The following is a 26,684-nucleotide window of genomic DNA, read 5'->3' as shown; positions in this document are numbered from 1 at the left end:
ACACGCAACCGTATGGGATTGTCTTTTTTCACTCAACATAATTCTCTGGAGATTCATCCAAGTTGTTGCACGTTATCAATAGCTCATTTCTTTTTATTGTTGAGTAGTATTTTGTTGTATGGTTGTACTACAATTTGTTTAACCCTTCACCTACTGAAGGACAACTGCACTGTTTCCAATTTTTTGGCTATTATCAATTAAGCTGCTGTAAACATCTATTTATAGGCTTTTGTGTGAACCTAAGTGTTCATTTTTCTGGGATAAATGCCCAAGAGAGCAATCGCTGGGTTGTATGGTAAATGCATGTTTAGATTTTTTTTTTTTTTTTTTGAAGAAACTGCCAAACTGTTCTCCATCCCGCTGCTGTCGAGTCGATTCCCACTCATTTTCTACTAGTAATGTATGAATCCAGTTATTTTACATCCTCATTAACATTTGGTGTGGTCCCTACTTTTTACTTCAGTCAATCCTGACAGGTATACGATAATAAATCACCGTGGTTTCAATTTGCCTTTCTCTAATGGCTAATGATATTGAACATCTTTTCATGTACCTATCAGCTATCTGTATATCCTCTTTAGTAAAGTATCTCTTCATGTCTTCAGCTCATTTTCTAGTTGGATTACTGATGTTTCACTGTTTTGCTTTGAGAGTTCTTTATATAGATACTAGTCCTTTGCCAGATTATGTGGCTTGTAAATGTTTTCTCCTCCTCTGACTTTTTATTCTCTTAATAGGGTCTTTCACAGACCAAAAGTTTTCAATTTTGAGGGAGACCAATTTATCGATTTTTTATTTTATAGATCATGCTTTTGGAGTTAAGTCTAAGAACTCTTTGCCTAGCCCTAGATCCTGAAAATTGTTTTTTCTAAAAATTTTATAGTTTTACATTTTGCGTTTAAGTCCACGATCTACTATGAGTTAATTTTTTATATAAGGCATAAGGTTTGAGCTGAGGCTTATTTATTTTATCTACAAATGTCCAAATGCTCTAGCACCATTTGTTCAAAAGGTTTAATTCCTCCAGTGAACTGGCTGTACATTTTTGTCAAAAGTTAGCTAAGCATATTTATGTCATCCTATGTCTCAGATCTCTATTACATTACACTGATCATGTGTCTATCCCTCCATCAATAACACAGAGCCTTGATTAACTGTATCAATATAAAAAGTCTTAAAATTGAGTAGATTGATTCTTCTTTTTCAAAACTGTTTTTTTAGCTGTTCTATTTCCTTTGCCTTTCCATATAAGTTCTGGAATGTTTTTGTCTATATATACAAAAAATCTTGCCAGAATTTTAACAGGAATTACATTTAGTCTGATTATCAATTTTTTTTTTAATCAATTTGGGAAGAATTGATATATTTATTATACTAAGTCCTCCAATTCATGAACACGATATGTCTCTCCATTTATTTAGATCATCTTTAATTTTCATCAGCATTTTTCAGTTTTCATTATACAAGTACTTTATATGTTTGTTTAGATTTGTACTTAAGTATTGTTTGTTTGGTTTTTTTTTTTGACAATTTTAAGTTGTATTGTATTTTTAATTTCAGCGTCCACTTGTTCATTGCAAGTATATAGAAACAAAATTGATTTTTGTATGTTTACCTTATATCCTATAACCTGCGGACTTCACTTATTAGTTCCAGGAGGGGTTTTTTGTTTTTTTTTTTGTAGATTCCTTAGGATTTTCTATGTAGATAAACATATCAAATACATACAGGGACAGTTTTATTTTTTTCCTTTCTGACCTATATACTTTCTGTTTCCTTTCTTGCTTTACTGCACTGGCTAGAACTTCCAGTGCTATGTTGAGTAAGAGCAATGACAGCAAACACTCTTGCCTTGTTCTTAATCTTAGGGGGAAACTATTCAGTCTTTCACCTTTAAGTATAATAAGTTGTAAGCTTTTATAGATATTCTTTATGAAGCTGAGGAAGTTCCCTTCTATTCCTATTTTTCTGAGAGTTTCTACTAATGAATGGATGTTGAATTTTATCAACTGCTTTTCCTGCATCCATTGATATAATCATGAGATTTATCTTATGTCTACGAATATAGCAGATTATATTGATGGATTTTTTAATACTGAACTAATCTTGCATCCTTGGAATAAATTCCACTTTGTCATGATATAGAATTCTTTTTATACATTTGCTGAATTCTATTTTTTGCTAAGGATTTTTGAGTCTATATTTATGAGAAACACTGGTCTAAAGTTTTCTTTTTTTTTAATCTGCCTTTGTCTGGTTTTAGTATCAGGGTAACATACCCTTTTCCATTCTGTTACTTTCGACTTGCTGTTATATTTGAAATGAGTTTCTTATAGACAGCATGTTTTTCATTTGTTTCAACCATGTCATGGTTGTATAATGAAGCATTTTTATGATGGCTGCTTGAAAATCTTCGTCAGTTAATTCTAACATGCTTGTCATCATGGCTTGGCATCTATTGATTATCTCTGTTCATTGATTTTGAGCTATTCCTGGTTTCCGGTATGATGAGTGATTTTTATTGAAACCTCGGCATTTTGCGTATTATGACTCTGGATCTTATATAAGCCTCTTTTAGATCGGGTTCCTCTGAAACCACCTGCAGAGTCAAGGGGGACACCTCTTTATTACTGCCAAGTGAGGACAAAATTCCAGGAGCCCCACCTGGCCTTGAACTGACACCTGAAAGAAGGGCTCCTCATTACTGTTGGGCAGGGGTGGGATTTTAGGTCCCCACTATACCTCTGCTGATACTTCCCTGACTGAGAGGGGTGGGGGCACCTCATTATTACTCTCCATGTAGTCTTCAGCAATAAAGAATGAGTGAGACCTCATTAATACCAGGATTAATAGCCAAGTCCCTCAGCCTTCTCTGATGCCACAACAGCAGAAGGGTTGAGCCTGATTACTGCCCGATGAGAGTGAAAATTCTAAGCTCATCACTGGGCCTTTGCTGCCGTGGGTGAGGGCGAGGCCAGTTTTTTTCTGTAGAATTTGGCTATAGTACAGCAGTTATTTTCTAAAAGTTTTCTGTCTTGCTAAACTACCTCTCTGTGGTCCTTTGGATAGAGAATATGGAATGCAGTTCTACTCTGCAGCACAAGGGGCTGCCAATGAATAGGAATGGACTCTATGCAACTGTGTTTTTGGCCTGGGCTCCTTCACAATTCTGTGTTGCTGGCTTTCCCAGCACACGGTCTGCGATGTATGAAGCAAAAAAAAAAAAAATCAGGGAACTCAACACCATGTCATTCTTCAGGTTCCAAGCTCCCTTTTCTCCATCTTTTAGAGCCTTGTTTGTTTTTTAATAATATGTCCAGTTGTTTTAGTTATACTCAGCAGGAGGAATACAAAAAAGTATGTTTATTCTATTTCCCTATTTATTTTCACATGATCAATAAGTAACATTAAAAAGGAAGAACTGTAAGATTTCTACTGTTCACAAAAGAGATCACAGGTTTCTACTGTTGAAAGAATACTAATTTAGGGATACCACTTTAAAATAGTTATTATTAAGCAACACTTATTTAAACATAAATCTGCCTATGTAAAATCTTCTAACCTTGAATATCAAAGAGCTTTTTAAACCGTTTTCTAAAATCAAGATTCTCTCCATATCTGTCTACTAACACTACCTCCGAATTTTTTTTTTTTCCTTTTTAAATGATTTGTTCTTAGTGAAACAACACTGAGTCCTAGGGGTCACTCTTTTCCTGTTAAATTTTAAATATAGAACTTAATTGATAAGCTAGAAAACCAAATCACACTTGCAATTTAAATTTTTCCAAAGTGGGATGGAAAAGTCCATGAGTGGTCTATGTAATCACAAATGCTTAATCTTACAGAGCTCCCGACCATCATACATTTACATGCAGTTACTTTTTTAAGAAATTTAACATATTTAAAGCTACTAATATAAAGAAAAACATAGGAACTCTCAACTTCTGAACTAATCATAATGCTATATAAGTGTTAATAAAATCGGGGTAAACTTTTTATGAAGCTCTCTTTTCTTAAAATCCAAACACATAAATATGGTATATAATTCATTATTCTACAGCAAATAATTTTACATATTAAAAGCAACACCTAGACTTTACAATGTCATTTTCATCTGACTATATATCTATCTATATAACCCACTGAAGTTGATTTGATTCCGACTCGTAGGGACCCTACAGGACAGAGAAGAACTGCCCCATAGGGTTTCCAAGGAGTGCCTGGTGAATTCAAACTGCCGACCTTTTGGTTAGCACCCATAGGTCTTAACTATAAACTTTAGAAAATTTACATTCAATAAAATGATAAAGATTATGGGAATTTCCAAAGTAACACAAGATATTTTTATTAGTAACTTAATTACTATGTGACATAATCATTTTTCTAAATTCTAGAGGATAAAGCAACATCAAAATAAATAAATGAATCATTTTCTACATTGGACCTAACAGTGAAATTAAACAGTTAACATGCAAAATCTGCTCACTTATGGGGTTGAAAACAGGCAAGTATATAAGCCATAAATCTAACCGTTTCGATGTCTAAGTAATGGATCGAAGGACTTTTCAGTTCATTAAGGGAGTCTGAACTCCTACAAATAAATAACACAGTGCTTTGCAATCTGTTTCCCTTTATCTGAAATTTCGCTTTTTGTCCTGACAAAAGACAGATCAATGCTGACTACAAAACAAGTAGCATTACCACTAGCACAGTCTGAAAAAAACATACTTAAGACTGGTAGTCAAGGCTTAATGCTAGTCAAGTTACTAGGTATATAAAGGAATTGTCAAGTCGGCTGATTTCTCCTTTTATAGTGGAAAAATTTTTGAGGACTCTGGACTACTCCTTTGGGGAAATGTTTTCAGTTCTGAAATCATATTACTAGTGTCAGGCAACTGTGCCAAAAGTCACGCAGTTTAAAATCGAAGGTATATGGAAATCTAAAATGGGGTTTCCAGAGAGAAGTCAAGAATATAGGTTTTCTCTCTCTCTGAAATAAGTTACACAGGAGGGAAAAGGGATAAATAGGTGGAGCATGGAACATTTTTAAGAAAGTACCACACAAATGCAGAATATTAATAACAGGACAAACACTGCAGGGGAAAGGGAGCATATATGGGAACTCTGTACATGCTGCACAATTTTTTTGTAAATTAAAACTGATCTAAAAAGGAAAATCTGTCTACAAAGTTACAATGGATCACAAAAGAATGGAAAGCACAAATAAATTAGAGCTAGAATTGTAAGCAGTTTAAAAAGGAATCCATTAGGACAAAGATTTTTCCCAATTTATTACCATATTGACAAATGCATATAACAGGAAAAACCTTTATTTTCGTCTATTACTTAAAAACAGTCAGCTGAATGAATGAAGTAAAATTTCCGTCAGTGGTCTATGGAGCTTTAAATAATTTCACATATCCTTCAATTATCAAACAACACAAATAGGTCATCAACCAAGCAGGGAACTAAGAGCCCTGAGAAAGTTTGCTGCCTACTTTCATTTTATTCAGGGTGAAACACTGTTTTTAAAATTACATTAAGCGACGACAAAATTAAATGCTATCAATACTCATGCTGAGAAAATACGGCTATGAACATTACTTTAAACGGTTATATATCTACTGTATAGGTTACATCTGTTTATGGCGATGAAAGACTTGGCAATGGATACCGGTGACAGTTACACAACATGATAAATGTAAAAAATGCTGAATTAGCAAATGTTGTGTTATATACATTGTTTACAACTTCTAAAAATTGTATATAAAAAAAGGTTATATATTGAAAATCTTCAGTCATGGGTTTACCTTATCAGCTTTTAATTTTCTAAGGAAAGATGGATTGTCATATCCTTTTGCTTGCCTTGCCTCTTGTAAATGGTTGATCATCCACACATTTTTTCTCTGCTTTGCCAAATCGAGTGCTGATTCACCCTGACAATATAAGAAGACATTTCACGTTTAAAATAAAAGAAAAAGCAGAATATTGTAGTTACTAGCTTTTAAAGCACTTCTTTAAAAATAAAATTAAGATTGCAATATTAGTTCACTGATGTTACTATTTTTGACACTGGACAAAGTATCAATAGCTCAAGTAATCTGAATCATTATTTATACGTTCCCATTAAAAAAAAATCAGAAAATATATTTACTCATCTTATTCTCTAGATTCTACTTTTGCCTGAATTTTGAATTATATTAGAGAGCAAATCAAAAAGTAGGTATTTTAGTACATGCTGGATCAGGGATATCACTAAGTTTATCTTCAGTCATATCATACACTTTATGGACTTCTTGAATAATAGTTATTGCTATAAAGCATCTTGCTATAATACTAAACTGCAAGGAATCTGTTTAATTTCAGTGATGACAAGAGTCTTAAGAAGAGAACAGGGAAGACAAAGAAGTCAACTTCTACTACTACTGCTGCTGGATTGGCATTCTTCGCCTATCTCATTTACCTATCCGGAAATTTCCAAAGAGACAACAGAAGCAACAGAAAATAGTGAAACTCAAGTTATGCAACTCTCTTTAAGCCCAAGAAAAAGAATGCCAGGGAATGTAAGTGAAGAGGATTAAAATATCATTAAAGTAAGAAATAAGTGTCTTGAATTCTAGATCTCTGTTTCTTTTTGCCCTTACTAATTTAAAATCTTTCTCTTTGCAATTAATCAGACACCTACTTTCTGTTAATGTTCTCCACGATTTATCTACTTCTATAAATAAAAAAGTGAAATTTTAAATGTTTGTCAAAATTTCAGGAATGCATATATAATTACTAAAAATTACTTTAAAAAGAACACATGATGAAATCTTATTTCACAAAATTGGGTCAAAGAAATAAAATAAGGAGTCTTGAGGTACCTTATGAGGGATGGTTCCTTTTAAAGGATGTAGTACAGTTTATATTTTAAAAAAATAAAAACAAATAACAAAATAAAACATACCACCACCAACAGCAACAACTATATCAAAACAACAGTAACAACAACAAAAAGCCCAACCAACCCTTTAATAAAAATATCAATGGTATTTAATAGGGAATGGGCTAATCTAGCTGAGTCGGCCACAAATAGGGATATTTACTGTAAAATATCTCCTTACCTATTCCAAAATTCCATAACCTAAACTGTCAGAACCTGCTAATTAATCCAAACTATAAAGATTACCTGAATAAAAGCAATCCCTTTGGGTAACAACTCCCAGTGAATATCCTGCAGTTGCCTCGGTCCAGCTGAGCATCCCTTCCACTAGAGGGCCATGTGACACCTAAGGATTGCCTAGATAAAAAGATTGAGGGAGCTTTAAGAAATCTTTCAACTACTTCTCTAGTCATCTGACTATTTTTGTATAGTTCTTTTATTCATCTGGCAAAATAAACAAACAATTCATTTGAAGAAATATACTAAAACCAGGGTTCCAAATCATCTATATTTGATCACTCCATGTGTCAAGTAAAATAATAAGTAATGACAATAACAAAAACAAGAATCTACATGGAGTATGTATGACTACATAACTGATAATAAAAGAAATTCATCAAGAATTCTGGCTAGATAAACATTATTGCTAGGATAGAAGATCACTTGAGATTTTGCCTAAGTGAGGCTGAATTCCACTAACAAAACTTAGGAAAATTCTTCCTTGGAGACCATCTAGGTCAGGCACATAAGAGGTAATGGAAACTACTTTCTGAAAACAGTTTGTTACCTCAAGAAGCCATGTAAGAGTCTATTTCAATACATTAATAACAGAGCTCAATAATTTTAAATTCTGTACAAGTTAAATTTGTCCTTTGATAATACTATAAAGAAAAGGTTATAAATATGTGGGCAGCACTTTAAGAGATTAATTGTGCCCCCCAAACTCAATTCACCTAGTTATCTTTTAAAATTCACAAATAAGAAGCTACCATAAAAAAGGGATTCTTGGATAGGCCATAAATTCATTTTGTTTTTGTTTTTCCCCTTAATATCCCAAATCACTATTTTTTTTCTGTTACTCTTAACAACAACAAAAGAAGATTTGGATTTATTCTATGTACCTATTACATAGGTCAGTGATTCTTAAATTCTTTTGAGTCCTATCTGATTAAAGCTACTCATCACCTCCCGCAGAAAAGTGCACCATGTTTCTAACAATTTCAGGGGTCTATGGAAACCCTGGTGGCGTAGTGGTTAAGTGTTACAGCTGCTAACCAAGAAGTTGGCAGTTCGAATCCACCAGGCACTCCTTGGAAACTCTATAGGGTCGCTATGAGTCGGAATCGACTCGACGGCAGTGGGTTTGGTTTTTTGGTTTTTTATGGGCCCACCCCTCAACTAAAATCCATTAGTAGACCGCAGTTTAAAAACTTTTAATCTAGGGTATATGGCAATTCCTGATCCTTCGAAGGAGTTCCTATGTGGTACAAATGGTTAATGGGGTCAGCTGGTAACTGAAAGTTTGGAGATTTGAGACCGCGCAGAGGTACCTTGGAAGAAAGGCCTGGCAATCTACTTCCAAAAAAGCAGAAACTGAAAACCACATGCCGCACAGTTCTACTCTGACATACATTACAGTTCTACTCTGACATGTCACTATGAGTTGGACTCAAGGGTAACTGGTTTGGGTCCTTCTAAAAATCAAAATAGCCATTTTAAAGCTACCTATTATTGAATGTCAACTGTCTTCAAAAAAAGTTCTATCTTATTTAGATTAAAAAAGAATCATTTGCTCATAAAACAAAGGAATCTAATTCCTTACTTAAGTAAGTAATTTACAAGGGTAAATCTCTAGTTAATAACAAAAGCCAGACTTCTAAGAAACTTAAGTTTAATCTTATTTAGAAAATAGCCATTTTACAAGAAACTGGATGAACTAATAAGAAGACAGGCCTGGAGATCTGTTTCTGAAAAGTCACAGCCTTGAAAAGTCTTATGGAGCAGTTCTACTCTGCACACACGGCATCACCATGAGTTGGAATCAACTCCACGGCAACTAACAAAAATGACAATAGTTACATAACTATTATAACAAAATATAATTGATACACGGGATTGCACCAGCCAGAAATCAGTTTTTTGTTTGGTTGTTTTTCTCTTTCCTAAGACTTAAAATGAAAAATGAAAAAATGTACAGATATAAATAAAAAACCAAACCAAACCCAGTGTCGTCGAGTCGATTTTTGACTCATAGCGACTCTGTAGGACAGAGTAGAACTGCCCCATGGAGTTTCTAAGGAGCGCCTGGCAGATTCGAACTGCCAACCCTTTGGTTAGCAGCTGTAGCACTTAACCACTATGCCACCAGGGTTTCCACAGATATAAATAAGATCTGTCAAATTCCTAGACAAAGAATCCAGTTTTGTTTTTTTTTTAAATGAATTTTTCCCTTTGAAAATTTGCAGTTATTTAATTAGCTTGATACTTCCCCTGGCTAAAAAGTACCACTTCAAATTAAATATGACCAAAACAAAGCTATTCCCATCACCTTCCCCCCCAAAAGTATTTCTCCTTCCATTTTCACAACCTCAATACATGGTATCACAAGCCTTTCAGTTACTCAAACCAAAAACTTAAGTCATCAACTATGTTTGCTTTTACTGCCATATATAGTCTACCTATTCGTTTCTACTCTATCAGCTCCAAATGCATTCACTTCTATCCATATTTACTTGTACTAACCTTGCCTAGGCCACAATCATCACTTGCCTGATTTTTTGTCTCCATTTCCTTTTATTTCATTTTCAATGCATTCTCCATACAGCAACCAAAGTAATCTTTTAAAAATATTTAAAACAAAAAGCAGATCACAGAGCCTATATCAATCCTTCCAACTAAGAATACAATGAAAGCTCCTCATCGTAGCCTTCCATGATCTGGCATCCCTCTCTCTCAGTGAGTTTACTCTCTTGCTTGCTGCACTCCAGGTCCGTATTTCTACACCTCAAACATGACAAGTTTATCCGTGCCTAGGGTCTTGCATTTGAGGGTTCCTCAACGTGGCAAGTTTTCCCCCACATATCTCTGCATAACCGATTCTTTCTCATCATGCAAGTCTTGAAGCAAATGTCTGTCATCTCCTCAGAGAGGCATTCCCAAATCACTCTCACTTGATGTGGTCCTGCCAGCCCCCGTCATTCTATCTGTTTTGTTTTCATTTATTTATCATCTACTTCCTCAACAGAATGTTAAGTTCTGAGAGAATATAGACCTTATTTGTCTTGAGCATTGTTGACTTCCTAGCACTGAACAAATATTTATTGAATGAATGAATGATTTCCATTACAAGTTTACTAGATTTAAGCATATTAAGAATGCCAGATTCCAGTAGAATCTGATACTTATTTCTTCCTTTCAGTTACATACAGAGGGCATTTTAAAACAAAAAAATCTACTTCTTTCCCAGTACGAAAAGAACAGCCCTGGTGGTGCAGCAGTTAAAGCGCTTAGCTACTAACTGAAAGGTCGGCAGTTCAAACCCATCGGCCGCTCCATAGAACAAAGATGTGGCAGTCTGCTTCCGTAAAGGTTCACAGCCTTAAAAATCCTACTGGGCAACTGTACTCTGTCCTATAGGGTCACTATGAGTCAGAATCAACTTGACAACAAGTTTTTGGATGGATGAAAAGATAATCCCCCACTCCCCAAAGTACAAGTGTTCCCTAAGCAATTGAAGCAACTCCTTAGACTTTATTTTCTTTTGAAATAAGGTTAGAAAGTCATTCCAGAAGCTACTAAGGAATTAAAATAATGTTTGTCAATAGCCAACCATGAGCATACGTGTCAACTTGAGGAAGTAAACAGATAAAACGACAACATTAATAAAAAGAATGTGACCAGAAAAAAAAATAACAAACATGAAATTAAATAAAAGTTCTAAAGGCAAAATAATAAGCTTGGTTATCTGACACTCTTATAGACTCTGGCTGGTGTACAGAAAATGAACTATACTAGTTATTGAGGAAGCTACGTTCCAATTTACCCTATCTTTAAAAAAAAAAAAAATTTTTTTTTCTTTTGTACCTAAAGCTACAAAACATTAATAATACAAGGTTCAAAACCATTAAGTCATTTCAAGCATCTCTTCTCTAAACTCTTACCTTTCTGTTGAATTCATTATAGATTATTTTGTCTACTAAAACTAATTAAAAGCTTATGCAATGGCTAGTGGGGAATGCAAATCTTCACTATTTATTTGAAAAGATCTTAATTTACAAACCACACACCAAATACTTAAAAAACAAGTTTTTTGACATATTTAAGGTTCCATATGGATATAAAAAGGTGTTTTTAAAAACTCTAAATAGCTACACTACTAGTTTCAAATTCCAAAACTCTGTAGACACCTTGTCCTAATTCCTTGGTTTTATTGTCATTCCAATATACTGATTACGGTTCTTGGCAGAAAATCTACTGAGACTCACTATTTGCCACAGTGAAACTGGTTCTATTTTTTTCAATTTAAAAAAAAAAAAATTTTTTTTTTTTCCTTCAATAACATAACACTAAATATCTTGCAGTGTATTCCTGGAGCATGATTACTTTAAGAATGGCTCTCTGGTAACAAAGAGAAGGAAAGTAACACTCAAAAGCAGTTCAGGTAATCACGGTGCAACCCCACAAATTTTTTCTTATGGGGATATTGCTCAGTTTTAGTCAAATTTTCCCTTTCTTATGTGTTAGGCTCTTGGGATTAGCCTAATTTACTAATTCCAATATTATGAACTTTTCAAAGCATCTCATTTAAAAACACTTGGAAAAGCAAAATATTTTCTCTACAATTTCTGAAGTGGCAGAGAGGTATACCAGCAGTCATGGAAATTAAATTAGCTTTACGTAAAGTTCAAACTATGCAAATTTTCATACCATCAACAAATACTTATTTAGTGCCCATAACATGTCAGGCACTATGGGTATGCAACTTTCCTCTTTCCCCATGTTTACTGGCAAATATTCTAATCACTCTGCTTAAGAACAAGATGATTTAAAGAAAAAAGAGAGAAAAACGAGGTTTTATCAATTTCTTAAAGTTCCTAATATTAGATATTTACTTTTAAATATTTAAAATTAGATTCATTTCTAAAAATTGATTTTGAATAAATTATCCTCCATATAACTAGTCTAACCTATTCTAGTAGTTTAATCTTTTCTTTTTAAAATAACCAAACAGAGAAAGAATACTCATTGAAACATAAGAGATGCCCTGATCCAGCAGGTGATAGCCTACTTTTTGATTGGCCATTTCAGACGAGTTTGTGGCGTGAACTCCCTTTATTAAGTTAGCACACATCCCTTAGAAATTTAAGAAACATGACTCAGAAAATATTATGGATTATAGCCAAGATTAAAAAATGTTTTTCAATGGGCACAAAGTTATTTTATGAATGCACATTATAAAAAGATATTGAAAAGTTTGTCATTTCACAAAAAAGATGCTTTAAAACTGTTGCTGAGAGACATGGTATATCCTGAAGCTTTAAAAATGAGAATAGTTAACAAAAATTTGAGACTACTAATAGAATTTTCTTGAATGTACTTGTCTATACAAATTTCTAAATGCTCAGAATGTAAACATTAATTGTGCTTTGCTCTTAGATAATTCTGTATACTCTTCCTGGATTAGTCCAACATTTAGGGGAGAGGATTTCGTCTATAAAATCATAAAGGTGTTTATCAAATTTAAAGATCTTGGCCTTTAAAAAAAGTAAGGCAATAGAATGACTAAGTCAAAAAATTACTGAAATTTATTATGTTAAAAATCAATGAGAATTCACTATCAAAAAGATCACCAAAATCTGAAAACTACTTCAACACTGCAAGATAGAAGGATAAATCTAGTCTTTTAAAACAAATTCTTGCATGGGAGCAAACGGTTGAACTTAAATCAGAAATTTCTGCCAACTCTGAAAGTTTATGAAACATCTACGTTTTAATGAGGAATCTGTATCTTAGTAACCACATTTCCCAATATCAATAGAGAATATTTTTACCTTGATATTCTGGGCATCCACATTAGCTCCAGCTTCCAGAAGAAGACTAATGACTGTGGTATTCCCTGCTAGCACTGCCCAATGCAGAGCAGTATTTTTGTGATACTTGTCACCAAGGTTAACTGAAACATTGAATGTTAAAAGCAATCTAGTTGGATCCACACTGAAAAGGGAAAAAAAAAAAACAACAACAACAACCCTAATTTCAATTATAGAAATCATTACAGATACTAAACTGACTGCGGCTATACTCACATTCCATCTTGGGACACTTCTATTCTGACCTACTCAACATTACAATCAATAAGGAGACAATATCCTAAGATGAAGTATTAAGTATGTGCAACATCATATAAGGTAATATAATTCCAAGGGACAGCATACTTGGTGCTGACATTTTCTATTTTTGATCTAGGAATCAATGTCATTATCGTATTTTTACACAAATAATGCACACCGTCTGTTTGTTTGCCAACCACGCCCTTCCCCACAAGATATTTTCGTAAGCACTGCTATGCCTATTTGTTTTTACACGCTGCTGTAAAAAAATATTAGTATAGTGCATTTCTGAAAACACCTTGCAGGGGGAGGGTGCGGCTAGCAAACAAATGTAGAAGGCATGCATTATCTGCATAAAAATATGGTAATCCCTATACAACTAAATAATCTTAAAATTTTAATTTAAATCTAGCTTGTTCCAAAAATGATTTGAGACAACTTACTGATTAATATAAATTTTCCAATATGCAAATCATATGAAAAGATGATTTTTTTTTAAAGATAACCTTTTCTACCATTTTTAGAAATTGTTATAAGAGGAACAGATTGGGGAAACTGAAATTACCAAAGCACGGGGACACCAACACAGTGATTTATGTTATATACTAAATATTCATAATAAAATCTGTAAATGTTAGTGTAACATCACTTGCTTTCCATTTATGGTGAAAATGATGTGGATAGGCATTTTATAATGGTTACATACCTATGTGTTCTATAAGCTGCCCACATTAAGGGTGTCATTCCATTCTGATCCATCATATCTACATCCTGTTGGAGTAAAAAGAAAAAAGTCAGACAATTAAAATTTGTAAGTTCCTATCAAATTTACTTCGAAAAATAAATCTAATTTTATACATCATAGGCAGGCCAATATAATACTACTCAATCTAGGCTGACTTATTAAACATTTTCCTTCTTAACTTTTAATTAAGCTGTTTATCACTAAATATTTTAATTGATTTACATACATTATGCTTTTATAGTTTTCCTTTTAAGATGTTTTCATTCGTCTTTCAATGATTTGCACTTAAGATCCTGACCTATTTTGATCTTTAAGCTATAAAGGATAGGTAGGCTGAGTCATTAAAATCACTAAAAAACTTGTTTATACTAATTCATGATAAAAGGGAAATAACAAAACTCTCTTTATTTCCAGGCATTTCAAAACAAAGAGAAAGGCCTGTCTTTTCAGTAAACTCAAAAAAAGGTCATTCTTTTTTATACCTGCACATTTTTAAGAGCCAAATCATTCTGCAAACTTTGGGGTGAAGAAACAGTACTCTGCCTTACTCACCACCATTTGCCCATGCTCAGACAGAATCATCTTCACTTTTTTTTTTTTAACACATTATTTTGGTATTACTTCCATGTCTCTAAATAAGATGCCTATATTGCTACTTCTTGCTTTTCAGTTTCAGAAATTATCTAGAAAAAGATGAGAATTTCTCTGTCCTCTCCCTGCCTCATCGCAAATGTGCACCTTTCTCTCTTCCTCTCAAGAGATCTATTATAATTCTGATAATTTAAATATTTGATATTTATATTAATATGTAGGAATATGATTCTCAGTCAAACCATGTAGTAAACCATGACTTTTCCTCTCCTTCCTAACCTTTTGCTTTCTCTGAAACTTTTTTTCTCTCTGTGGCTCAGTTTTTTAGCAAATTAGAACTACCACCTATTCAACCCAAAATTTTTCCCTAGTTATCTAAATCTCCTTTTAAGACATTCTGATGTACCAGGGGTTCTATCAGTTTCATTTCCCCGAACTTCTCTCTCCTAACCCATTCCAACCTCCACTGACTATACACTATGCCTGGGGCATCTGTCTCATTAACTAGGAGTTCTTCAAAGATAGACGTTATGTTAATTCATTTTTATATTCTCAGTGCCCAGGAGAACAGATCAAAAACCATTTGTTAAATGAAAAAGACTCTTAAAACTGAGGCTTGGGAAAGGCATAGGCTTTGGAATAAGGCTAACATGGTTTTGAATTCCCAGCTCCCTTCTTTAACAGCTATGACACTGAAGCAAAACTGCATTACCTCTCTGAGGCTCAGCTTCCTCATCTAAAAACATAAATAATAGCTTCATAATACCCTGATAATAAAATAGAATGTGTGTAAAGCACCTAGTGCACAGCCTGGAACATAACAGACATTTAATAAATATTCTTCCCTTCCACACCTCTTATTCCTGGGTAATATTAAATCAGCAGTTCTAATTCAGCTCGTGTTGTCTAATGAGTGGAGAGAAAAGGACAGAATTACAGTAAGTATACTATAAAACACTGCGTATCTCTGCAGTAGTTCTTTGTGAGCACTATTTCTGATGGGAATATGTCCCAAATATGAGCATTACCCAAATATATTGAGACAGAAAAAAAAGTTGAGAATCACATTAGAGAACTAGCACACACATCCTTGCATATTAGTTTTAGCTCCTCACAATGAATACTGAGAAGCTAAACTGAGCTATACTGAACATAACTGAATGTTATGCCTTATCCATTAAAAATCCATTTTTGGACTTTAATATGTTGTTGGGAACATTTTCTGTAACCTCACTCAATATTTCCAATATGCACATCGACATTTTCTAAAATAATCATGTGACTTAAAAGACAAGCTTTCTTGTCTCTATATGAGAGCTAAGTACTGTGAATTAATTTTACTTCCTTCACTGTCCTGATTTCAAAAAAACTCAAAACCAAATTTGAAGTCTAATTAAAGCAAACTATTTAAGTTTCTTCTTCCTTCCTCATAGTTGTGAGTTTTTCATATCCTTTTTAAGAAATATTTTAAATATTCAATAAAAAATGAAAAATATAAAATTAAGCCATATTGCTAGAATACTAAAAGAAAAATAAAAGTCAATTTTTTCTATCTTTTGAGTCAGGGTTTAAAACTTAGTACTGCTTTTCCGAGTTCAGCCTGGAGGTATAGGTATTCTCTATTAGGAAGAATTAGCAAGCTCAGATTGAAAGTTTATGAGAATTCCATGATCAACTAAACCCAAACCCACTGCCATTGAATCGATTCTAACTCATAGTGACCCTATACGACAGAGTAGAACTGCCCTATAGGGTTTCTAAGGCTATAATATTTACAGAAGCAGACTGCCACATCTCTCTCCTGCAGAGGGCTGATGCATTTGAACCACCAAATTTCGGTTACCAGCCAAGTGCTTAACTACTGTACCACCAGGGCTCTTTCCATGATCAACAGGGTTCTATAATTTAGCATTTTCCCTTTATTCCCCTGAAAATCATCCAAAAGAACAGGTAGTGAGCACTGAATATATTTAACAGTATAAATAAAACAATTGTGAAGAACAGAATTACACAACTGAGTAGAAATGTTATATGCCCTAACCAAAACCACGCCCACTGCTGTCAAGTCAATTCCAACTCATAGTGACCCAACAGGACAGAGTAGAACTGCCCATAGTTTCCAAAGCTGTAATCTTTTATGGAAGTAGACTGCCATATCTTTCTCCCACGGAGCAGCTGGTGGGTTCAAACTACCGATCTTTCAGTTAGCAGCTGAGAACTTAACCACTACGCCACCAGGGCTCCTTTGGTTATACACCCTAACAATGTAAAATGAATACAACTAACAATAATTGTAAAGAAATGGGAAAAGAAAGCTTGAAAGGAAGTATGGAGAGTGCCTCATCTGTAACAGCTATTAGCCAAAGGATATTACTCAAAGCTGAGAAATCAAGTAATAGAAATACAGTCCTACTTAACAGAACAAAGTTAACACTAAGAAAGATAATACTATTGACTAAAAGTCACACAGTAAAAGACAGGAAAGATGAGAAAATAAAAATATACTAATTTTATTATTCCTTATAATTGGTATACCAGAAAACCAAACCCAATACCATCGAGTCAGCTCTGACTCATAGCGACCCTATAAGATGGAGCAGAACTACCCCATATGGTTTCCAAAGAGTGGCTGGTGGATTTGAACTGCCGACCTTTTGGTTAGCAGCCGAGCGCTTAACCACTATGCCAATAAAAAAAAAGGGCTCCATAAATGGTTATTAAAAAAATCCAAAACCAAATCTACTGCCATTGAGTTGATTCTGACTCATAGCAACCCTACAGGGCAGAAGAGAACCCCTCCACAGAGTTTCCAAGGAGCAGCTGGTAGACTCGAACTGCTGACCTTTTGGTTAGCTACTGAGTTCTTAAGCACTGGGCCACCAGGGATTTGAGCAGAGATCTGACTGAAATAATAGACAGTGCTGTGCAACTATCTGATGAAAGAATATTCCAAACAGAAGAAATAGGGAGCACAAAGGCTCAGAGGTGATGGCATATCTGACTTGCTCAAGAAACTGCAAGATCATAGTGTTTAAAGCAGAACGAGTGATGGGGATATGACAGAAGATGAGCTTGAGAGGTATCCAGTGACTGGACCACACAGTGCTCTGCAGACCAGAGAAGGACTCTGAACCCAATTCAAAGTATAACGTAAAGTACAACAGAGAAGTGTCTTTTACAACATATTTTTAAAAATCTAGAAAAATGTATACTAAACTGTTAGAGGAAGTTATATTGGGGAGTCGGGGAAGAGGTGGGATTTTATTTTCTATATCATACCCTTCTAATAGGTTTGAACATAATATTTCATGTGCTACTTTGGTAAGCAGACAAAAAAACTTACTCATGGAAAAGACAACTATTGTATTCACACACTTGTCCTCATTACCATCATGCAATTTTTATATAAAGGGCACTGAGACAGGTAGAAATCCCTGGTCTTTGAGAATTTCATAGCCTATGCCAGACTTAAAAAGACTACTGAAATTATCCCAACTCCAAAATCCGTACGTTAACAAAAAGACCACAAAGACTCAAAAATACAGACTTTCTTTCTCAGTTAAAAACTGAAAGAAAAGTGACTGTGTATTATAAATTTATATCTGTAATGCAGAAGGCCACTGGAGACACTATCATATGTTACAGTACCATCTGTTGCTTCATCTAATTTGACGTCACAAAATAAAACCAAACAATGATCAAAGTTCAGCCATTCCTTATCACAGTTAGAAGTTTTAAACATTTCTTACAATAAGGTACCCTTATCTATTTAAGCTATAGTCTCATGAAGGAGCTACCTTTAGCCTGCTTCTTACTTCACACATTCCTTCTCTTAAAGCCAATATACTGAACAAACCATTCATCAAAACTACACCTCTACTAGGACATTTTACCTTAAGAAACTAGAAAAAAAGATCAAATTAAACTAAAGGTATGTAGAAAAAAAGGAAATAATACGTGCAGAAATCAATGAAATATAAAACTTGACAAATTTTTAAAAAGCCCCTAGCAAAACTGATAAAGTAAAAGAGAGAGAAAACACAAATCAAAAATATCAGGAATAAAAGAGAGATGATCCATGCAGATCCTATAGATATAAAAGAATAATAACGGATTTTTTTTTTTTAAGTTACACCAGTAAAATTCTACAATTTAAAAAAATTCTTTAAAAAATACAAATTAACAGGAGTGACGGAAGAAATAGAGAACGTGAATGTCAGCGCCGTATTTTTACGCAATTAACAAGTGTCTTCTATTTTGTTTGTCAACCTCACCCTCCTCCCTGTGAGGCATATTTGTAAGTGCACTATGCTAATTTTTTTTAAAACGACATGTAAAACAAATTTACATAGCTGCATTTATGAAAATACCTTGTGAGGGGAGGGCATGGCTGGCAAACAAACATAGAAGGTACACATTATTTGCATAAAAATACAGTATTAAGGAAATTAAATTCATTATCAAGAATGTTCGCACAAAAAAAACTTCAGGCCCAGATGACTTCAATGTTTAATTATATCAAGCCTTTAGGAAAGGCTTTTTACCCACTCCTGCACCAGGCCCCCCCTGTTGTAAATTAGTCCCTACTGAAGTTTAAATACTCTAATAAAAGAAGGGTCTACAAACTTTTTTCATAAAGGCCAAGGCTGAGTACACCAGCATACTATAATCTCTTACTGTCTTCCTAGCTGCTAATGGACATAATACCTACTAATAGGCACAAAGCAAAGTATGTCTTCGGGGGAGATGATTGCCCTACAAAGAAACCCAGAACTCTGTTGAACTATCTTAGTGGGGTGAAAAAGGAAGAACTGCTTCTGATGCCAGTAAAATCTAGAATAATCATCAGGAGTTGGTCACCCACCTAAACAGGGACAATAAATGATGTCCACTGCCTGTAGGAGGCCTTCCACTGTTATTACCCCATTTTACCTTCTATCACTCCTTTCCCCTGTTGTTCTCTGTACATGTTATTTGGCACATACAAATGGCTATCCTGTTAGCATTTAGCCCTGAGAGAGAGGCACTTTGGCGTTCTCCTCCCAATATGCAAAGTGGGGCATGCTTGGATGGGATCTAACAGTACACTGGGATGGGAGCCTAATTTCAGGTAACTTTGGCTGATGATGGTGTATGCTGTTCTACTCATTCCTGTCCTATTTATTCTGTGAGTAATAAATATCTATTGACCACACCATTAGAACAATGTCTGGTATGTGCTCTGCTCCAAATGGTCTTCACTAAGAACTTGCGAATACAACACACTGCAGCCAGAAAATAAGTATTTTAGGTTGGATGGGCCATATGGCCTCTGCTACAACTACTCAACTCTCCTGCTGTAACATAAAAGCAGCCACAGATAATGTATGAACAAACTGGCATGCTGTGTTCCAATAAAACTTTATTTATAAACACAAAGCTGGAGTTGGCCTTTAGGCCATGGTTTGCTGACTCCAATCTGGAAGAAACCAGAGCAGGACAAGGATAATTCCCTGAAGTAGTTGGTCTCCAAAGACAGCCCCAAATGAACCTGCTTCCTGGCATTCATACCCTTGTGTTGTCCCTTTCCACACTGAATATGGCTTGTCCCTGTTATTTGCTTTAGCTGATAGAATGGGGGCAGAAATATTGCTATGCCAGTTCAAGACCTGAGATTTAAAAAGGCAGAATAGCATTAATCTAAAAAACACAAAATAATAAATGTTGGAGAGGCTGTGGAGAGACTGGAACACTTACACACTGCTGGTGGGAATGTAAAATGATACAACCACTTAGGAAATTGATTTGGTGCTTCCTTAAAAAGCTAGAAATAGAACTACCATACGACCCAGCAATCCCACTCCTTGGAATATACCCTAGAGAAATAGGAGCCTTTACACAAACAAATATATGCACACCCATGTTCACTGCAGCACTGTTTACAATAGCAAAAAGATGGAAGCAACCAAAATGCCCATCAATGGATAAATAAATCATAGTATATTCACACAATGGAATACTGCACATCAATAAAAACAGTGATGAAGCTGTGAATCATTTCATAAGATAAGGGAATCTGGAAGGCATTATGCTGAGTGAAATTAGTCAGCTGCAAAAGGACAAATATTGTATAAGATCACTATTATAAGAACTCGAGAAATAGTTTAAACAGAGAAGAAAATATTCTTTGATGGTTACAAGAGGGGGGAGGGAGGGAGGATGGAAGAGGGTATTCACTAATTAGATAGTAGATAAGAATTGCTTTAGGTGACAGGAAAGAAAACACACAATACAGGTGAAGTCAGCACAACTGGACTAAACCAAAAGCAAAGAAGTTTCCTGAATAAACTGAATGCTTCAAAGGCCGGCATAGCAGGCATGGGGGTTTGGGGACCATGGTTTCAGGGGACATCTAAGTCAACTGGCATAATAAATCTATTAAGAAAACATTCTGCATCCCACTTTGGAGAGTGGCGTCTGGGGTCTTAAATGCTAGCAAGCAGCCATCTAAGATGCATCAATTGGTCTCAACCACCTGGAGCAAAGGAGAATGAAGAATACCAAAGACACAAGGTAATTACGAGCCCGAGAGACAGAAAGGGCCACATAAACCAGAGACTACATGAGCCTGAGACCAGAAGAACTAAATGGTGCCTGGCTACAACCGATGACTGCCCTGACAGGGAACACAACAGAGAGCCCCTGAGGGAGCACAAGAGCAGTGGGAAGCAGACTCCAAATCCTTGTAAAAAGACCAGACTTAACAGTCTGACTGAGACCTTCTGTTGGCCCAGGACAGGAACCATTCCCAAAGCCAACCAGACAGGGATAGGACTGGACAACGGATTGGAGAGGGATATTGGTGAGGAGTGAGCTTCTCGGATCAGGTGGACACTTCAGACTATGTTGGCATCTCCTGCCTGGAGGGGAGATGAGAGAGTAGAGGGGGTTAGAAGCTGGCGAAATGGACAGGAAAAGAGAGCGTGGAGGGAGGGAGTGGGCTGTCTCAATAGGGGGAGACCAATTGGGATTATGTAGCAGGGTGTATATAAGTTTTCGTGTGAGAGACTAACTTGATTTGTAAACTTTCACTTAAAGCACAATAAAAAATAAAAAGAATGGCTTCTGCTTTTGCTCTTTTGGGAGCTCTGAGCTGCCATGTAAGAAATCTGTTTTCACTACTATAGAGAACATGGGATAAGGTACAGTGAAGGAGAAGCTCTGAGACTGTATGGAGAAAAGAGAAAGAGAGAGGCCTAGCCATCTCAGCATCCCAGCTGAAGCCAACTGCCTAGCCATTTATACCAAGGCACCAGATTTGGGAGTGAGTCATCTTTCAGCCCAGTTGAGTATTAATGACTGTAGTTCCCCAACATCAAATGGAGAAGAACCACCCAACTCAACCCAATCAACCAAAAGAACTGTGAGATATAATAAATGGTTGGTTAACACACTAATAGGTAAGAAACTTTCCCCTGAAGCAATTAATCAGTCTATGCCTCTTTTCCTAAGCGATAATCCACGAAGCACATTACGAAGAATGAGAATTCTAGAACATTTACTTGTGCTCACGAGGAATCTGTACATAGATCAATAGGCAATTGTTCAAACAGAACAAGGAGATACTGCATGGTTTAAAGTCAAGGAAGGGTGTGTCAGGGTTGTATCTTTTCACCATACTTATTCAATCTGTATGCTGAGCAAGTAATTTGAGAAAATGGACTATTTGAAGAAGAATGGGGCATCGGGATTGGTGGAAGACTCACTAACAGTCTGCGATATGCAGATGACACAACCTTGTTTGCTGAAAGTGACGAGGACTTGAAGCACTTACTGATGAAGATCAAAGACCACAGCCTTCAGTATGGATTACACCTCAACATAAAGAAAAGAAAAATCCTCACAACTGGACCAATGAGCAACATCACGATAAACGTAGAAAAGACTCAAGTCAAGGATTTCATTTTACTTGGATCCACAATCAATACCCATGGAAGCAACTGTCAAGAAATCAATGCACTGCATTGGGAAAATTTGGCAAAACATGTCTTAAAGTGTTAAAAAGTAAAGATGTCACTTTGAGGACTGAATTGTGGTGTTGGCGAAGAATACTGAATGTAATGCTATGGACTGCCAAAAGAATGAATAAATTTGTCTTGGAAGAAGTACTGCCAGAATGCTCCTTAGAAGCAAGGATGTCAACACTACACCTCACATACTTTGGACATGTTATCAGGAGGGATCAGTTCCTGGAGAGCATCATACTTGGTAAAGTAGAGGGTCAGCAAAAAAGTGGGAGACCCTCAGTGAGATGGATTGACACAGTGGCTGCAACAATAAGCTCAAGCATAACTACAATTGTGAGGATGGCACAGGACCAGGCAGTGTTTTGTTCCATTGCACACAGGGTCACTATGAGCCGGAACTGACTCGACAGCACCTAACAACAACATCACTCAGAAATTAAAAAAAAACTTAACTGATCATTATCTGATTCATGATTGTCCTCCTTATTTTTATGTTAACTGCATTATACAGCTCAACATCAAACTAACTATATATTTATCTCTTTTCATGACATCAGAAACTACTATTTAAATATCACCAGGTTGTTCCACATATAGCACCAATGATATTAGGGATTTAAACCACGAAGAACATCTAATTGAAATCCACACTAATTGCAATATTTTACCTGTCCTTTTGCAATGAGATAAGCAACAATTGAGGTATGTCCAAACTGAGCAGCCAGATGGATACAGCTACATCCTTCTCCATCAATTAATGAAGGATCTGCACCATATTTCATTAGTTGCACAACCATGGATAGATGGCCTTGTCTAAAACATAAAAGAATGAACACTTAGATATATAAAGTTATTTCAAACAGGACAATCTGGAGTTTCTATAATTAGGATAATGATAGAAAAGATTACAGAAATATTTTTAAAAGATATTTTAAAATAAGTGTATGTCAAAACACATTTAGGATTTTATGGCTCTTAAAAAGTCTTAACTGGAATAACATTTTTTTTGATACTTCATGGAGATATTAATAGCTTCTTTAAACATAGTAATAAAAAGTTATTAATCCTATTCCAATATGATCCCAATAGTCCCATGAAGAGGTCTAGCTTTTTAATTATAAATATATTTTAGGCTGCAAAAGTATTACATTTACAAATTCAAAGTTTTACTCAATCTTAAAACTAACTGGATCTGTATCTGCATGGTTAACTCACAAAGGTCACTTTGGAAAACAAACTTTGCTTCTAATGCAGGTAACACTGGAGAGTAATATATCAGCATATCGATGATACTAACTACTGGTATAAATTCTTCTATTCGTTTTAGCATATCACTAAAAAAAAATTTGCTCAGTTGTAAACTAAAACAGAACCAGAAAAAAAAAAAAAAATTCCAGAAGTAATTTAAACCTTGTGGCCCAGTGCAATGGAGTTGAATTTAGGTCGCCTCCAAGTTGATCCACTATAGCACCTTTCGAAATATAGTATCTATAAGACAAAATTTAAAATAATTTAGACAACTTTCATTTTCGATTTTGAAAAATTATGTGAAAAATAAAGGTAAAATGTTTTCCATTTTAGACCGCATGCTGGCTAGTGCCTTTGAAGACAGAAAAATCCTTTCTGATATATTTAACATAATTTTATATCAAATACATTGTTTTCACTTGTTCTAGAGGTAAAATGAAAATAATTACTTTTAAGTTACAAATAACAACAATGCCAAATAGAAATCATATTTAAAAAAAAAAGGGAAAAGTAGGTAACAACAAAGATGCAGATTAGATAGCAGCGCCATATAGAATCTTAGAATAGCTGCAGAATAAGCAACACACCAAGTTTACCTTGGGTAACGCAGCTTTTTAAGCTTTACTTTTCTCAAGAAATTACTGAAAATTAAATGACACAAAATATATGAAAGAATTTTAGAAACTGTAAAGAATGAAATGAAAGTTTCTTATTATGCCTTATTATTTGTTAAAGCTGTGGTGCTTTAAAAAAATTAGCAACCTCATTGCTTAATATGTGTGTATGTCATAACATTTTGCTATGCCCTAAAACTGAAAGAACCTAGCTAGTTACTATAATGCTTTCCTTTGGGTTTGACCAATGCAATGAGTCTTGAACATAAGCGATTTCACAGAATTTGATGTTTAATTTTGACATTTATGTATATTACTGACCACTATTTGTCAGTTTGTTGTACTGTGGTAGCTTGTGATACTGGAAGCTTTGCTACTATTATCTCAAACACCAGCTGGGTCACCCCTGGTGGACAGGTTTCAGCAGGGCTTCAGACTAGGACAGACTAGGAGAAGGACCTGGCAGTCTACTTCTGAAAACAACGGCCAGTGAAAACCTTACAAATATGGAACACTGTCTGATACAGTAACATAAGATGAGGCCCTCAGGTTGGAAGGCACTCAAAATAAGACTGCAGAAGGGCTGCCTCCTCAAAATAGAGTTGACCTTAACGACAAGGATAGAGTCAAGCTTTTGGGATCTTCATGTGCTGACGTGACACAACTCAAAATGAGAAGAAAAAGCTGCAAAACAATATACCATGGACTGCCGAAAGAAACAAATCTGTCTTGGAAGTACTGTTATCAGGAGGGACCAGTCCCTGGAAAAGGAGAGCATGCTTGGTAAAGTAGAGGATCAGTGAAAAAGAAGAAGACCCACAATGAGCTGGATTGACCCAGTGGCTGCAACAATGAGCTCAAGCATAACAATGATTGTGAGGATGGTGCCGGACCGGGCACCGTGTAGTTCTGTTGTACACAGGGTCGCCATGACTTGGAACCGACTGGATAGCACCTTAACAACTAACAACATATTACCGACCTCCGAAACTGGTTTACTGATTACTGCTTTAGATCACTAATGCACCCACTCTTGTGCACAGCCTTAAGTATATACTAATGTGCTTGAGTCAGAAATCTTCTGCTTTATATAAATATTTGTTGAATTGGTGCTTTTAAAGCATTATGCAATGAGGGCCCAACTTTATCATACAAAATAGCTCCAAGTAGCATAACAAAGCATTTCCAGAATACAAAATAGCTATTGAGAACAAAGATTTAAATGATCCTGAATTTCTTCTTAAGGTACCTTGCAGACATTATGTAATAGTGGAAATTATTTTTTGAGAATGATTAGGCTGGAACCCAAAAAGAACAGCTCAGCCAGAGAACAGCTTTGATAGGATATGATTTCTTTTTCTCTTTTTTTAATATCAATTGGGATTCTTTTAAAGCACTTTTCATTCCCTTCTCTGTAGTCAATTTATCTGCTCCTGAGGGTCATTTTTACTTATATCTGGCAAATTTCAAATCTTTGCTAGGGCTATGGCAATGAATGATTTCCAAATTACTCTAAAGGTACAGCTATTTCTTCACAAGGACAGAGAAACTTTTTTACTGCATGCTAAAAAAGAATAACCTCTATCACCTTTACATTGTAAATTCTTGGAAAAACCCATTGCCGTCGTTCTGACGCATAGCCACCCAATGGGACAGAGCAGAACTGCCCCCTAGGGTTTCCAAGGAGTGGCTGGTGGATTCCAACTGCTGAATGCTTAAACACTTCACCACCAGGGCTCCTTAAAACTCTTGGAAAAGAAGCAGTGTATTTTTATTATGTGTTATTCTTTCTAGCTATAAACACCTAGACCAAAACTACAAACTTCTGAGATTACATGATTCTTATTTTGAAACTCAAGCCTCCTTGAAATACAAGAAGGTTATTTATTATCAAGGAATATCCATACAGGTACAAAATAACCCCTAGGTTTTGAAATACAAATGGCCTTAAAATACACATCTTTGAGGGTTTTGTAAAAAAAATCTTAAAGGGAGGGTAATATTTCATAAGGTATTTGCACGTTTATAACTCTTATGGTTTAAACAGTAATTTAGTTAATATGTTACACTAATGGATCTAAATCAAAGCACTGACATGGCTGCCTTCTTTTCTGGAGGCCCTAGGGTAGATCTTGCCTTTTCTGGCTTCTAGAGGCTGCCCACATTCCTTGGCTCATGATCCCCCTCCTTCATCTGCAAAGGCAGCAGTGGCACAAACAGTACTGC

General features: G+C 35.3%; 1 protein-coding gene across 6 annotated transcripts in view; it reads right to left on the bottom strand.

Moving 5' to 3' along the window:
• Positions 1 to 26,684, bottom strand: part of ZDHHC17 (zinc finger DHHC-type palmitoyltransferase 17) — a 303,371-nt gene that overhangs the window by 218,996 nt on the left and 57,691 nt on the right. For all 6 annotated transcript variants that reach the window (XR_007517284.1, XR_007517286.1, XR_007517287.1 and 3 more), the window contains exons 4-8: positions 24,007 to 24,084; positions 23,265 to 23,409; positions 13,961 to 14,025; positions 12,976 to 13,138; positions 5,811 to 5,936 (exon numbers count right to left, since the gene is read on the bottom strand). Coding sequence is in view for 2 of the 6 variants with exons in the window: in XM_049883951.1 (XP_049739908.1) it covers positions 5,811 to 5,936; positions 12,976 to 13,138; positions 13,961 to 14,025; positions 23,265 to 23,409; positions 24,007 to 24,084 (577 nt within the window). In the remaining 4 variants the exon portion in view is untranslated. The remainder of the gene's footprint in view (positions 1 to 5,810; positions 5,937 to 12,975; positions 13,139 to 13,960; positions 14,026 to 23,264; positions 23,410 to 24,006; positions 24,085 to 26,684) is intronic.

The sequence above is a fragment of the Elephas maximus genome, chromosome 4, assembly GCF_024166365.1.
Source record: "Elephas maximus indicus isolate mEleMax1 chromosome 4, mEleMax1 primary haplotype, whole genome shotgun sequence".
NCBI classification, from domain to species: Eukaryota; Metazoa; Chordata; class Mammalia; order Proboscidea; family Elephantidae; genus Elephas; species Elephas maximus.
The sequence above is the reverse complement of the archived record's forward strand: the minus strand, read 5'-3'. Positions and strand labels throughout refer to the sequence as shown.